At 41.2% G+C, this 10000-nt stretch overlaps 2 protein-coding genes across 3 annotated transcripts in view; both read right to left on the bottom strand.

Moving 5' to 3' along the window:
• The window catches only part of LOC138042011 (uncharacterized), a 49812-nt gene extending 46661 nt beyond the window's left edge, over window positions 1-3151 (bottom strand). The window contains exons 1-2 of the mRNA XM_068887738.1: window positions 2666-3151; window positions 174-419 (exon numbers count right to left, since the gene is read on the bottom strand). Of these exons, the coding sequence (XP_068743839.1) occupies window positions 174-419; window positions 2666-3043 (624 nt within the window). The 5' untranslated portion in view covers window positions 3044-3151. The remainder of the gene's footprint in view (window positions 1-173; window positions 420-2665) is intronic.
• Window positions 3152-5831: 2680 nt separating this feature from the next.
• LOC138042012 (uncharacterized) overlaps window positions 5832-10000 on the bottom strand; it is a 20977-nt gene continuing 16808 nt past the window's right edge. For both annotated transcript variants that reach the window (XM_068887739.1, XM_068887740.1), the window contains 2 exons: window positions 8578-9057; window positions 5832-6172 (listed from right to left, as the gene is read on the bottom strand). In XM_068887739.1, the coding sequence (XP_068743840.1) occupies window positions 5975-6172; window positions 8578-9057 (678 nt within the window). In that variant the 3' untranslated portion in view covers window positions 5832-5974. The remainder of the gene's footprint in view (window positions 6173-8577; window positions 9058-10000) is intronic.

Raw genomic sequence — 10000 nt, 5'->3', positions numbered from 1 at the left:
TCTTTTGTCTTAAGATTTTTCTGCTTGTAACTTGTAAACCAGGTTTATGAAGGGGTCCATGGACCTGGGGTCCATGTTTTGTATACGTCCTTTTCCCAACATATTAAAACCAGGCTTAATTATTATTCTTGGGTTAAGTAATGTCAGATTTTTGCCTTCAAGTGCTGTCTTACCTGATACATAATGACACCAACTCCTCCTATCTCGAGCAATAAGGAAAGAATAAACATGAATAGCTCTTTGCTGAAACATTGTTCCCGATCACAAGTTATGTTTTTGACAATTTGCCAAATCACTGGAACAATGAAAACTCCGTTCATCATGAGAATACGCAGCACAGGTGGGAATTCTTTGTGAAGCAAGATGACAACGGCAAAGAAACATAGGCCAAACACTTCAAGTACACCAGCAAACAAACCCTGTGATAAGATATCATAAAAAAGGATATTTAAATGCAGCCTCAACTGTTGTTAACAACATAGTATCAACACGGTATTTTCTGCTTAGCTTATTTTATCATACAGTGCAGCTCGGAGATAAGCGAACCAAAATATACGCAAAAAACGCGCATACGCAAAACGCGTAAACGCGTCAAAAAAAACTCGGATGCGCGTCAACACATACGCAAAAAGGCTCATTAGTATTTATGAGCTCTCCCTTTGTCTTTCTTTTGTCGTCTTGTCTTTGTTCAGTCTCAATCGTCGTTTGCGGTGTAGTGAATGTGAAAATAATTTGGGTGTTCTCTGGTCGGTGCGCAAAAAATCTCACCATATGCTTATTCTTATGGCGCAAAGTCCTTCTGGCTGGATATTTGTGTTTCAAAGCCAAAAAAAACCAATTCATCAAGTTTCCTTTTGGAGAAATATAAACCTAGCGACAAACTGCACACAAGAACCTTTTTAACATCGAAATTTACATGAAAGCGTTGAGAGCGATATTATCAAAACAAACTTCGTGCCGGTGCATCCGTTTAGTCGTAAACTAAAAAACACTACTCGTAAGCAAAGGGCTCGTCATTAGCAGTTTTGTACAGCCATTCATCATTTAAAGTTGAGTATTTAACTCCTTCTGTCGTTTTGGATGTGAATACTTAAGTAAAGCGTGACGCTCACCGATAGGTGAAAAAATACAAACAACTTTCGGGTCCAAGGCCGTTGCGTCTGTCACTCGTTGAACTTAACAACACAACTCTTTAGCAAAGGGCTCATCATTAGCAGTTTTGTACAGAAATTCATCATTTAAGGCTGAGAATTTTGCAGCTTGAGTTGTTTTGTTGTAAATTCAGCAGTAAAGAATGATTTTTTGGCGTGGATTTTCAGCCCGACAGTGAAATCACACACACTTTGCCGGCACGTGACAATACGATTTTAATTCATGTAATATCCACATCTCCGGTCCTGTTGGGTACGATTTTTTGATTTCAACGGGTACAATGCTTTCACATCAGACACAATTTTTTTCTTCAAAGGCTCAATGATGCGCTGATCACATTTATTTGATTTTTCTGCAAGGAAAATTATTGGGTTAATTTTAGGCACGCGCCGGCGAGAGGCCATCGTGATGTGATTCGGGACATAATTCACTGATTCAAACGGTGAAATGCTCTCAGTACAAAGAAAAGATTTTTTAAAAACTTTCTATGATATGCCAATCGAATTTATTTGATTTTTCTACTGGGAATTATTGGACTTCGCACGCGTCGTCAAAAAGTCATCGTGAATTGACTGTAAATACCGCGTCACGGCAAACACTGAAAAAAATCATGTCTTCGGTTTTTCGGGTCATAATTTGCTGATTTAATTTCGTTCGTCTCTCAAGACCTTTTTTGCATGTAAAGGGTATTAAACTTCGAAATAATGCCCTGTGGATGCTTTCATCGGTGGCATTTGCGGATCGAAATTGACAGTAATCAAAGCCACCTGTACCGTATGCAAATTTCGACTTGTCGGCAGTCACGCAATTTATTCTTTTGTTCCGCAAACAATACTGGAAAAGCAAAATTATGGTTATGAATAACAAAGGCACAAACGCGTATACGATACGCAATTTTAGACGCGTCAAAAAAAACGCATATACGCGTATCGCGTGCGTTCATTTTGCGTCTGCGTTGTTCGCTTATCTCCGAGCGGCACTGTACATGTATCTCTCAGTTAGTATATGTGATGTAATTTGCCAATTATGGCAAGCTTGAATCCAAGGTACGTTTTCCCATATGCTTTACCTACATAAATTCATTTAGAAAAATGCAGGTCACTAACTTTCATTAGGCCTTTTAAACAGTATTTATTTATTTATATCCTTCCCAGATGCCACTTTCCACAGTGGCCAATTCCTGCTATGGCAGTTGCGCATGTTTCACTTTTTCCATTAGGTGATACCATCACTCTAACACTGAAGGTACTGCAAAGGAGTCTGACTGTATTGAGTATGTAGTATTAAAATAGAAGACATGAAAATCTTAACCAAGGGTTAAGAAACAAATCGATAGAGTTGCGAGGCAAGACTTCCGCATGCATAGTCATCGCACAATGCAAAGGGCAATTCATAACAGAAATGATTATTGTCGATTGTAGGTAACACCAAATATCCATAACGCTTGAACTAAAATCTACGCATAATTTATGAATGGAGCTGAGAAGAAATCTTCTCGGTACAAAAGACTTACGACTAATATAGCTTTGGCGCTTGGCCACTTGTGATTTTTGCGGAAGAGGCTGGTCCAACAAGCCTTGAAGAAACTGACGGCCTCAGGGAGCATCAACGTCAGTACAACCATAATAAAAATGGTTTCACGGTTTGTATCACTTCCAGCTCCACTTGGGTCATGAAACCATGCGATGGAAAGCAAAGAAATCTTGCTGGCGACAAGGCAAGTTAGCACGGAAATTAGAAGGAAGATCCCAACGATCCACTTAACAACGGAGTACCAAATAGAAGGCCTTCGATCCTCAACACTCTCTCGATGGACCTTCGCTGTTTGATTGACCGTATATTCAATCCTCTCAGAGGGTTCTGCATTCGGTAATCGCTGCGCAGAACTCATTGCGTCGATGAATGCTTCAATCTGACTAGAAAAATATCATCATGAGGTTGGAAGAAACCATAAACCATAACCAGAAAATTCCCAGAAAAACCCAATGTCACGCAAGTCATCACGCCGTCACTAAGTTTGTCACACAAATGCGATCCAGTTGAGCCACGCCATGCACGATTTGGCAAAAAGGCCTGATTTGGATCAGTTGCGAAATTTTTAAATTGACTCTCGTGTGCACTCTGACTCATGATGAAATAATAAACCAAAATTTTCTTAGCGGTAACTGCAGAATTGCCGGCCGGCCACTGGTGGCGCCATCGTCCGAAGCAAGAAGCATTTAACAGTACAAACCATTCATGTGCAAATAATTGGCCGGGCATTCTGCAGTTTAGACCAGTTTTGGCCAAAATTTGTTTGCAACAGACCTAATAATATTTGGGACAAAAAGGTCAAAGTGGAGGAATGTGACGCATTGGAACAGAAAAATGATTCCGCCTAACCGCCTGAACATCATGTGATCACAGGAGAGCAATATGAGGGGGTCCAAGTTGGGCCTGCAAAGCCTTGACTTATGGCTGTTTCTTTTCGCCTCTTCAAATTAAACGTTTTTGACAGGTCACTGCCAATCCGGCCTGGAGGAAATGGACAAAACCAGAACTGCGGGAAGTTCGTCTCTGTGCACTACACTGTCACTGTCACTGTCACAGTGTGGTGCCAATAGGCCCGCAGCGCGTGCATGAATCACGAAAATAAACAGGCCTGTTGGAGGCGTGCTTGAGTTTCAACAAAAAGAGCCCCAAATCGGCAAGAATTTGTGACGCTGATGAATAACAAAGCAGCTGCTATTTCCAAAACGATGGAATTACCAGCTGGTGATAAATAACCTCGTCTAGGAGAGTAAATTTTTGACTTTGCAGAAACAATGGTCAACCTCGAGAGTTAGTCGATTGTGATCTTTGTGTTGAATTCGCACATTTGTTGTCAAACTTTATAACACTTGAAAGAAAGAAAAAACTAACGAAAACAAGCACCCGGTGTCTTGCCATCATTTTGACACAGACGTATCCTTTGTCTCGGGAGTAAACACGCAAGGTAACTTGATCACGGCGCCGCTGAATTCGATGTCACTTTCGATTTTGCGATTTACTTGTGCAGCCACAAGTACAATAGAAAAATTGAAAGTAGCAAAAATCTCCCAAAATGTTTTTCGATGATGGTAACTTTTTATATTCGCTGTTCAAAAATTGATGTTGTTTTCATGTCGCAAATTTTGTTGCAGAATATTCTATTCTCGATCGACAATTCCTGAAAACCTCCTTCTGCTCTTCCTAAAAATGTGTATCAATCTTTATTTACTTTTGCACCAATATTTGTTTTGCATAAAGCAGGCTAACAAAATCTGTACCTTACTTAGTTCGCATTTTTGAGCATTAAAATATAATTTTTGGAACTATGTTTCTGGCCCAAAGTAGTATATTTTGAGGTCTTCCATCCAGGTACTAACCCCGCCGGACAGGGAAACTTCAGTGAACTTCTGTCAACTTCTGTCTTAGAAAGCTGCCAGATGCTGAGTGCGCGCTTAACCTTGCGGTGGAAAAGAAGTTGTAAGGGGACTTGAAAATGATTAACATGTCAGCCTCGAAGCCATAGTTTCTCGATACCCTTTTATTTTAGATACCTGTCAGACGCTGAGTGCACTCTTAACCTTGCGGTGGAAAAGATGTTGTAAGGGAACTTGAAAATGATCAACATGTCAGCCTCGAAGCCAAAGTTTCTCGATTCCTTTTTATTTTCATCAATCTTTCTGAGTTTAGTATTTTACTAGTAACCACATGTCTTTTCAGAGGGCTATTTCCCTAAGACATCTACCATGGCACTATAATGATTTAAGATACCAAAACAACTATTAGGGCTACATATCATGCAAAGACAACCTGGAAGACAAAACGCAGCTCAGTTGACATTATGGAATAAAGTGCCGTGTCACTGCACTACCACACGTAAGCAATGCGTGCCTATTTTTTGAGAATGGTGTGTGCATGGGTTCTAAAACGCCCCGCAACAAAAAGCTGTGGACAAGGACGTGGGATTTATGGCCTTAAGACAAAAGACTTTACTTGCTCCCAAGACCCTTAGTGTTGGTTAGGGCAGGAAATCGTACCTGCGACCATCCAGAGCGGTTTAGACTGGGTAACCTCCCTCTCAGTGTAAACGCCTTCGGTGAGCTTCTATGGAGAAAAGGAAAGGAACTTTACTTAAGTGACTAGTCGTTCAAGTGCTGGACCACGAATTGAGGACACTGTACATTGGCATTTTTGAGGAGAGAGGAAGACCGGAGTACCTGGAGAAAAACCTCTGGGTGCAGAGTAGAGAACCAAAAAACTCAACCCACATATGACGCCGAGTCTGGGAATCGAGCCCGGACCACATTGGTGGGAGGCGAGTGCTCTCACAAATGTGCCACCTCTGCACCCTACGAGACACACTAGGACCTTTTCCAATATTTAAATAAATTACTTTTTCATACATTTCAGCAAAGATTATCAAAATGGGACTTCCATGCACATAAAAAGGGGAGGGATGCTCGTAGTCTCGCTTAGGGGTGTAAATTTCGGATTTTGGTCTCACTTAATTGAGGTGTTCTGGGCAAGACGCCATCATATACAGCCGTGAAGGTCTCCTTTAGGAATGCGCGCGAAGAAATATAAAAGTGGATATTTACTTTAGGGGTAAAAAAAAAGCCTGGCCCGCGCCCAGATTGGTCTCCTTCAGGGGGTTAATTTAAAATTTTCGATAGGCATCCCTCCCCTTTTTTATATGGGACCCCCCCCCCCCCCCTTCTGGGGCGCTAACATCGTTCATTATGTTAGTACCAACTGCCATGTCCTTGGTTAGTCACTCTTCTTAATTTGAAGGTGAGGAGAATTCTCAAAGGTTGCTTCATCTAAATATCCATTTAGGTTTTACTGACTGTCCATAATAATCTTTTACAAACAGAGTTCCCCTGCATACTGCCACAACTGCTGCTAAATGATCATCGTTGACTTTGTCACTGTATTCAACCAGAATTTGCCGCAGTGATGGAGCGTAAGACATGGATCGCCATGGCATCTGATTACCAATAGATTTAGCAGTCTCCTGTGGTAAAAAAGATACATAGAGGAAAATTTGTAGGCACTCTGCTCAAAACAAAACGACAAACGTGACAGCGGAGACAAGGTCAATTGACTTTTTCAGTGAGGTTTTCGTGAACAAACCTAGTTCTGCATATCCCTAAAGACAAACGAGTTGAAATTGCCATTGTGAAAAGACTCATTAAGCAAAAGTTTTCGGAAATTCCGATCAGAAGTCAAATTTCGGTTTGGTCCGACCGGAATTTTGTGGACCATCTCTTACTTTGATCAGTTGGACCGGTCGGACTGCTGGCTTAATGGAAAGCACCCACTGAATAGCTGAGGTTTCCAGCGTTAGCCCTTGGTCAGCCATTTAATCTTTTCACCGTTGAAATTCGAACTTCGACAATTTATTTGGTCAGATCAAAATTTCGTATTTTACTCACCTATCGCCGCAGCACCACAGAAACCTATTTTTTCTTGCAACTTGTCTCGCAATTTTGCTGCGACCAAAGTTCGCAAATGGGAACGTTTCTTGCAAATTGTCTCGTTTGTCGATGATCACATGAAGTTAAAGGAACATTTTTATTGGCAGGTGTCGCTAACCGTTACGACACAAGTTTGCAGGACTACGTAATGCCTGAGAAATTCGATGCAACGTTGCGTAAAACCTTGCGGAAAGTAGAACTCAACTGCTCTTTCCCAAACGGTTCTGCAACCCGTCTCGCAACGTTTCTGGCCGATGCGTCTGGTTGGTGGTCAGTATAAAATGCAGACTACAGATTGCAGGTTGCAGATTGGGTTTAAAATGCAGACTAGGTACAAAATCTAGACTGCAGGCTGTCACATCGCTTGATACGGGAAATGTTTTCAAGTGACCTTAGGAAGGGGGAGTATATTCGTAGATGCCATCTTTCTCCGCCCGAAAACAATGTTTGTTACAATGGAATCCAGTTTTCGCACGGCCAAATACGCTACGATACTTTGATAAAGCGCACAAGAAAATTCTACCTTTTGTCACGCAATTTCATGATCAACCAGCTTTGAAAGGGTTAAAGAATAAACCACTGGACAAATGACATTTAATTCAAAACCAGTCTAATCACAAAGAGATATAGTCAAGGAATCTCCCCTGATCTCTAATGGAAAAAGAAAATCGCGTAAGGTGGTTTCAAACCAGTTTCAACACTTGAAAGGAACGTTCTTGTTAGAAGAATTAAGACTACAACACTTTGTCACTTAACAGCAATGTTATGGTACCATATCAAACACCAATTGTTGCTGAAAAAGATTCGGTCATTTTTGTAACGTAAAAAGTTACTGTGGCAACAGAAAAGCCCCACAAAAACACCCCATATTTTGGCTTTAGCTGCTCATATCTCAAAAATATATAACATATTATATTTTATTTCTGAAATGTAATCAGCATGCCAGAACAAAACTTTCTGCGAAGTTTAAGAAATTCTGTGCACCGGATTCAGAGCCACCTTAATTAATTGAAAATTTAAGGTAGCTCTGAATCTGCTTCACAGAATTTTTTTAAAACTTTGCAGAGATTTTTATCTTGGCCTGCTAATTGCTTTTGTACAATAAAAAATTGGGGTCACCGAGTTCGTTTTTCAGGTATGAGCAACTAAAGGCAAAATATAGGGTGCTTTTGCACGGCTTTCCTGTTGTCATGGTAACTTTTTACGTCACAAAAATGACTGCATCTTGTTCAGCAATAATTGTTGTTTCACTTGCTGTACATGATAAAGTGTTGTAGTGTTAAATTTTCCTTCTCATAACAAGGTCTCTTGAAAGTGTTGAAACTGGTTTGAGCCACCCTAAATGTATTCTTGTCAAAGCAAAACTGTGAAAGCTACTTGAACACTATGGACACAGCAGGAGTCCCGTTGGTCTGTCAAACCCACTTTACACACATTTTACTCAAAATTCACATTTTTACAAGCCTCCTTTGAGATTTAATGGGCAACAGGTCTTTAGAAGGCGGGCAACCGAAAAAAAACATGGGCAAACAAAAAAACAAAATAATAAGGCGATGTAAACTCTTGACAGTTTGAAGGATTTATTGGGCGTGATTGTCACGTGTTTCTTCGGCCCACAGCGTCCAGAGATACTCAAGTCCAAAAAGAAAAAAAAAAGGAAAAAAACAAAGAAGCAAATCTACAAATTTAAAATGCCAGTCAAAGTACCGGACGAGAAATGGTAAATAACTGGACGAAACGTCCGGCCTCCAGCCTCAAATGAAAACCCTGATTGGGCAATGTTTCGTGCAACTTGTCTTGTCAACTTGTTGCAAGAAAAATTGCACAGTGTAACAGCGCATTAACCCCTTCATTCGTTTGAAAGCTGAACGACCGTTGGAGCTCAGCAACTGTATATCAGGAAGCCCAGCAGGTATAGTTTCTATACCAAGTATCCCCTTACCGGATCACAGGTCTTTAGGGTAACTTTCCCTTTAGGATCTGCTCCACTCTGAGATCGTCTATTGAGGCGCCACAGTTCTTCCAGCAGACACCAACGCCCCAAGTCCCCGATTATCGCCAGAAATGGCTGAGATGTGATGCCTTTTAAGCCACATAACACCGCCCTGTTCAGTTCCACACAGCTTTCTAATAAGGTGAAGATTCCGTTGTCTGATAAACTTGAGTTCCAACTCGCATCTATGTCTCTTAGATGCGGCATGTTTCTTGCCAAGTTGCCAAGCCCTTCGTCGGTCAAACTGTTAACACCAGCAATGTCTAACGATGAAATAAGATGACAGTTTTGTGCCAAAGCACTGAGAGTGAGATGAGAAGCAGCACATTGGCGCAAACTCAGATACTGAAGAGAGGAACAACTATTCGCCATCATCGACATTCCATGATCTGTGAGGTCTTCACACCAAGAGACATCCAATTCTTTTAACTGACGAAAATAAAAAAAATAACTAAATATTGAAATTATTTCAATTCACATATCATTGAAGTGGGACGGTGCCACATTGTCTTAGCCTTGACTTCAAAGACTGAATACGTTTTTGTACTAATGCAGACCAGAAGCCGACACATTGAGGGTGACTTCTCCCAAGAAATCAACCTCAACATATCGTCAGTCCTCTCAGCGCTTCTAGCACTCTAGCTTCTAGCCGTCGTAAGGCATCAGGCCCCGACAGGGTGCCGAACAGGGTTCTTAACTGAGAATAGGCTGATTTCCTGAATGATCCTGTTTGCTCAACTCGTGACTTCCCCAATGGAAGTACGTTGACGTCACGCTCCTGTCTAAGGGGGTATTTACATGAGAAATGGACAAACTCACTGAGAACTTGTTCCGGTATGAAATTTTGTAGCCGTTTACATGAAACCGGGACGAAATGATATGTTTTGTTTAATAAATATATGGGTGACCAAAATGTACACAGTCTTGAAATTTCTGGACCCGGTCTGAGATTTGTTGTCATTTACATGAGAACGGTACGAACTCAGTCTAGCAAACCGAGACGAAGTCAGAACGGTCTAATGTAAACGCATACAAAGAAATGTATGCCATTTTGAGTTCGTTCCGGTCTCATGTAAATACCCTCTGAGGAGAAATACATTCCCACCGTCCCCGATCACATTAGGCCAACATCCCTAACATCAGCGTTGTTAACCGACGATTTTGTTGTCAGTACCTCTAGTAGTTCTGCCGTTCTGTGGCTCGTCGATTCTAACCCATGCGCATGCTTGTGTTTTAATGCCAGTACACATGTGGGCTCGGGCTACTGATAGGACAGTGCATTTGTGAGAGGCGGTTAATTTGATTGATCATTGCGTTCTAGTTGAAAGGTTCTGACCATGCGTAGGCTAAACTCAAGAACAAGGAAGGATTT

The sequence above is a fragment of the Montipora capricornis genome, chromosome 3 (assembly GCF_036669925.1).
Source record: "Montipora capricornis isolate CH-2021 chromosome 3, ASM3666992v2, whole genome shotgun sequence".
Classification (NCBI taxonomy): domain Eukaryota; kingdom Metazoa; phylum Cnidaria; class Anthozoa; order Scleractinia; family Acroporidae; genus Montipora; species Montipora capricornis.
The sequence above is the reverse complement of the archived record's forward strand: the minus strand, read 5'-3'. Positions and strand labels throughout refer to the sequence as shown.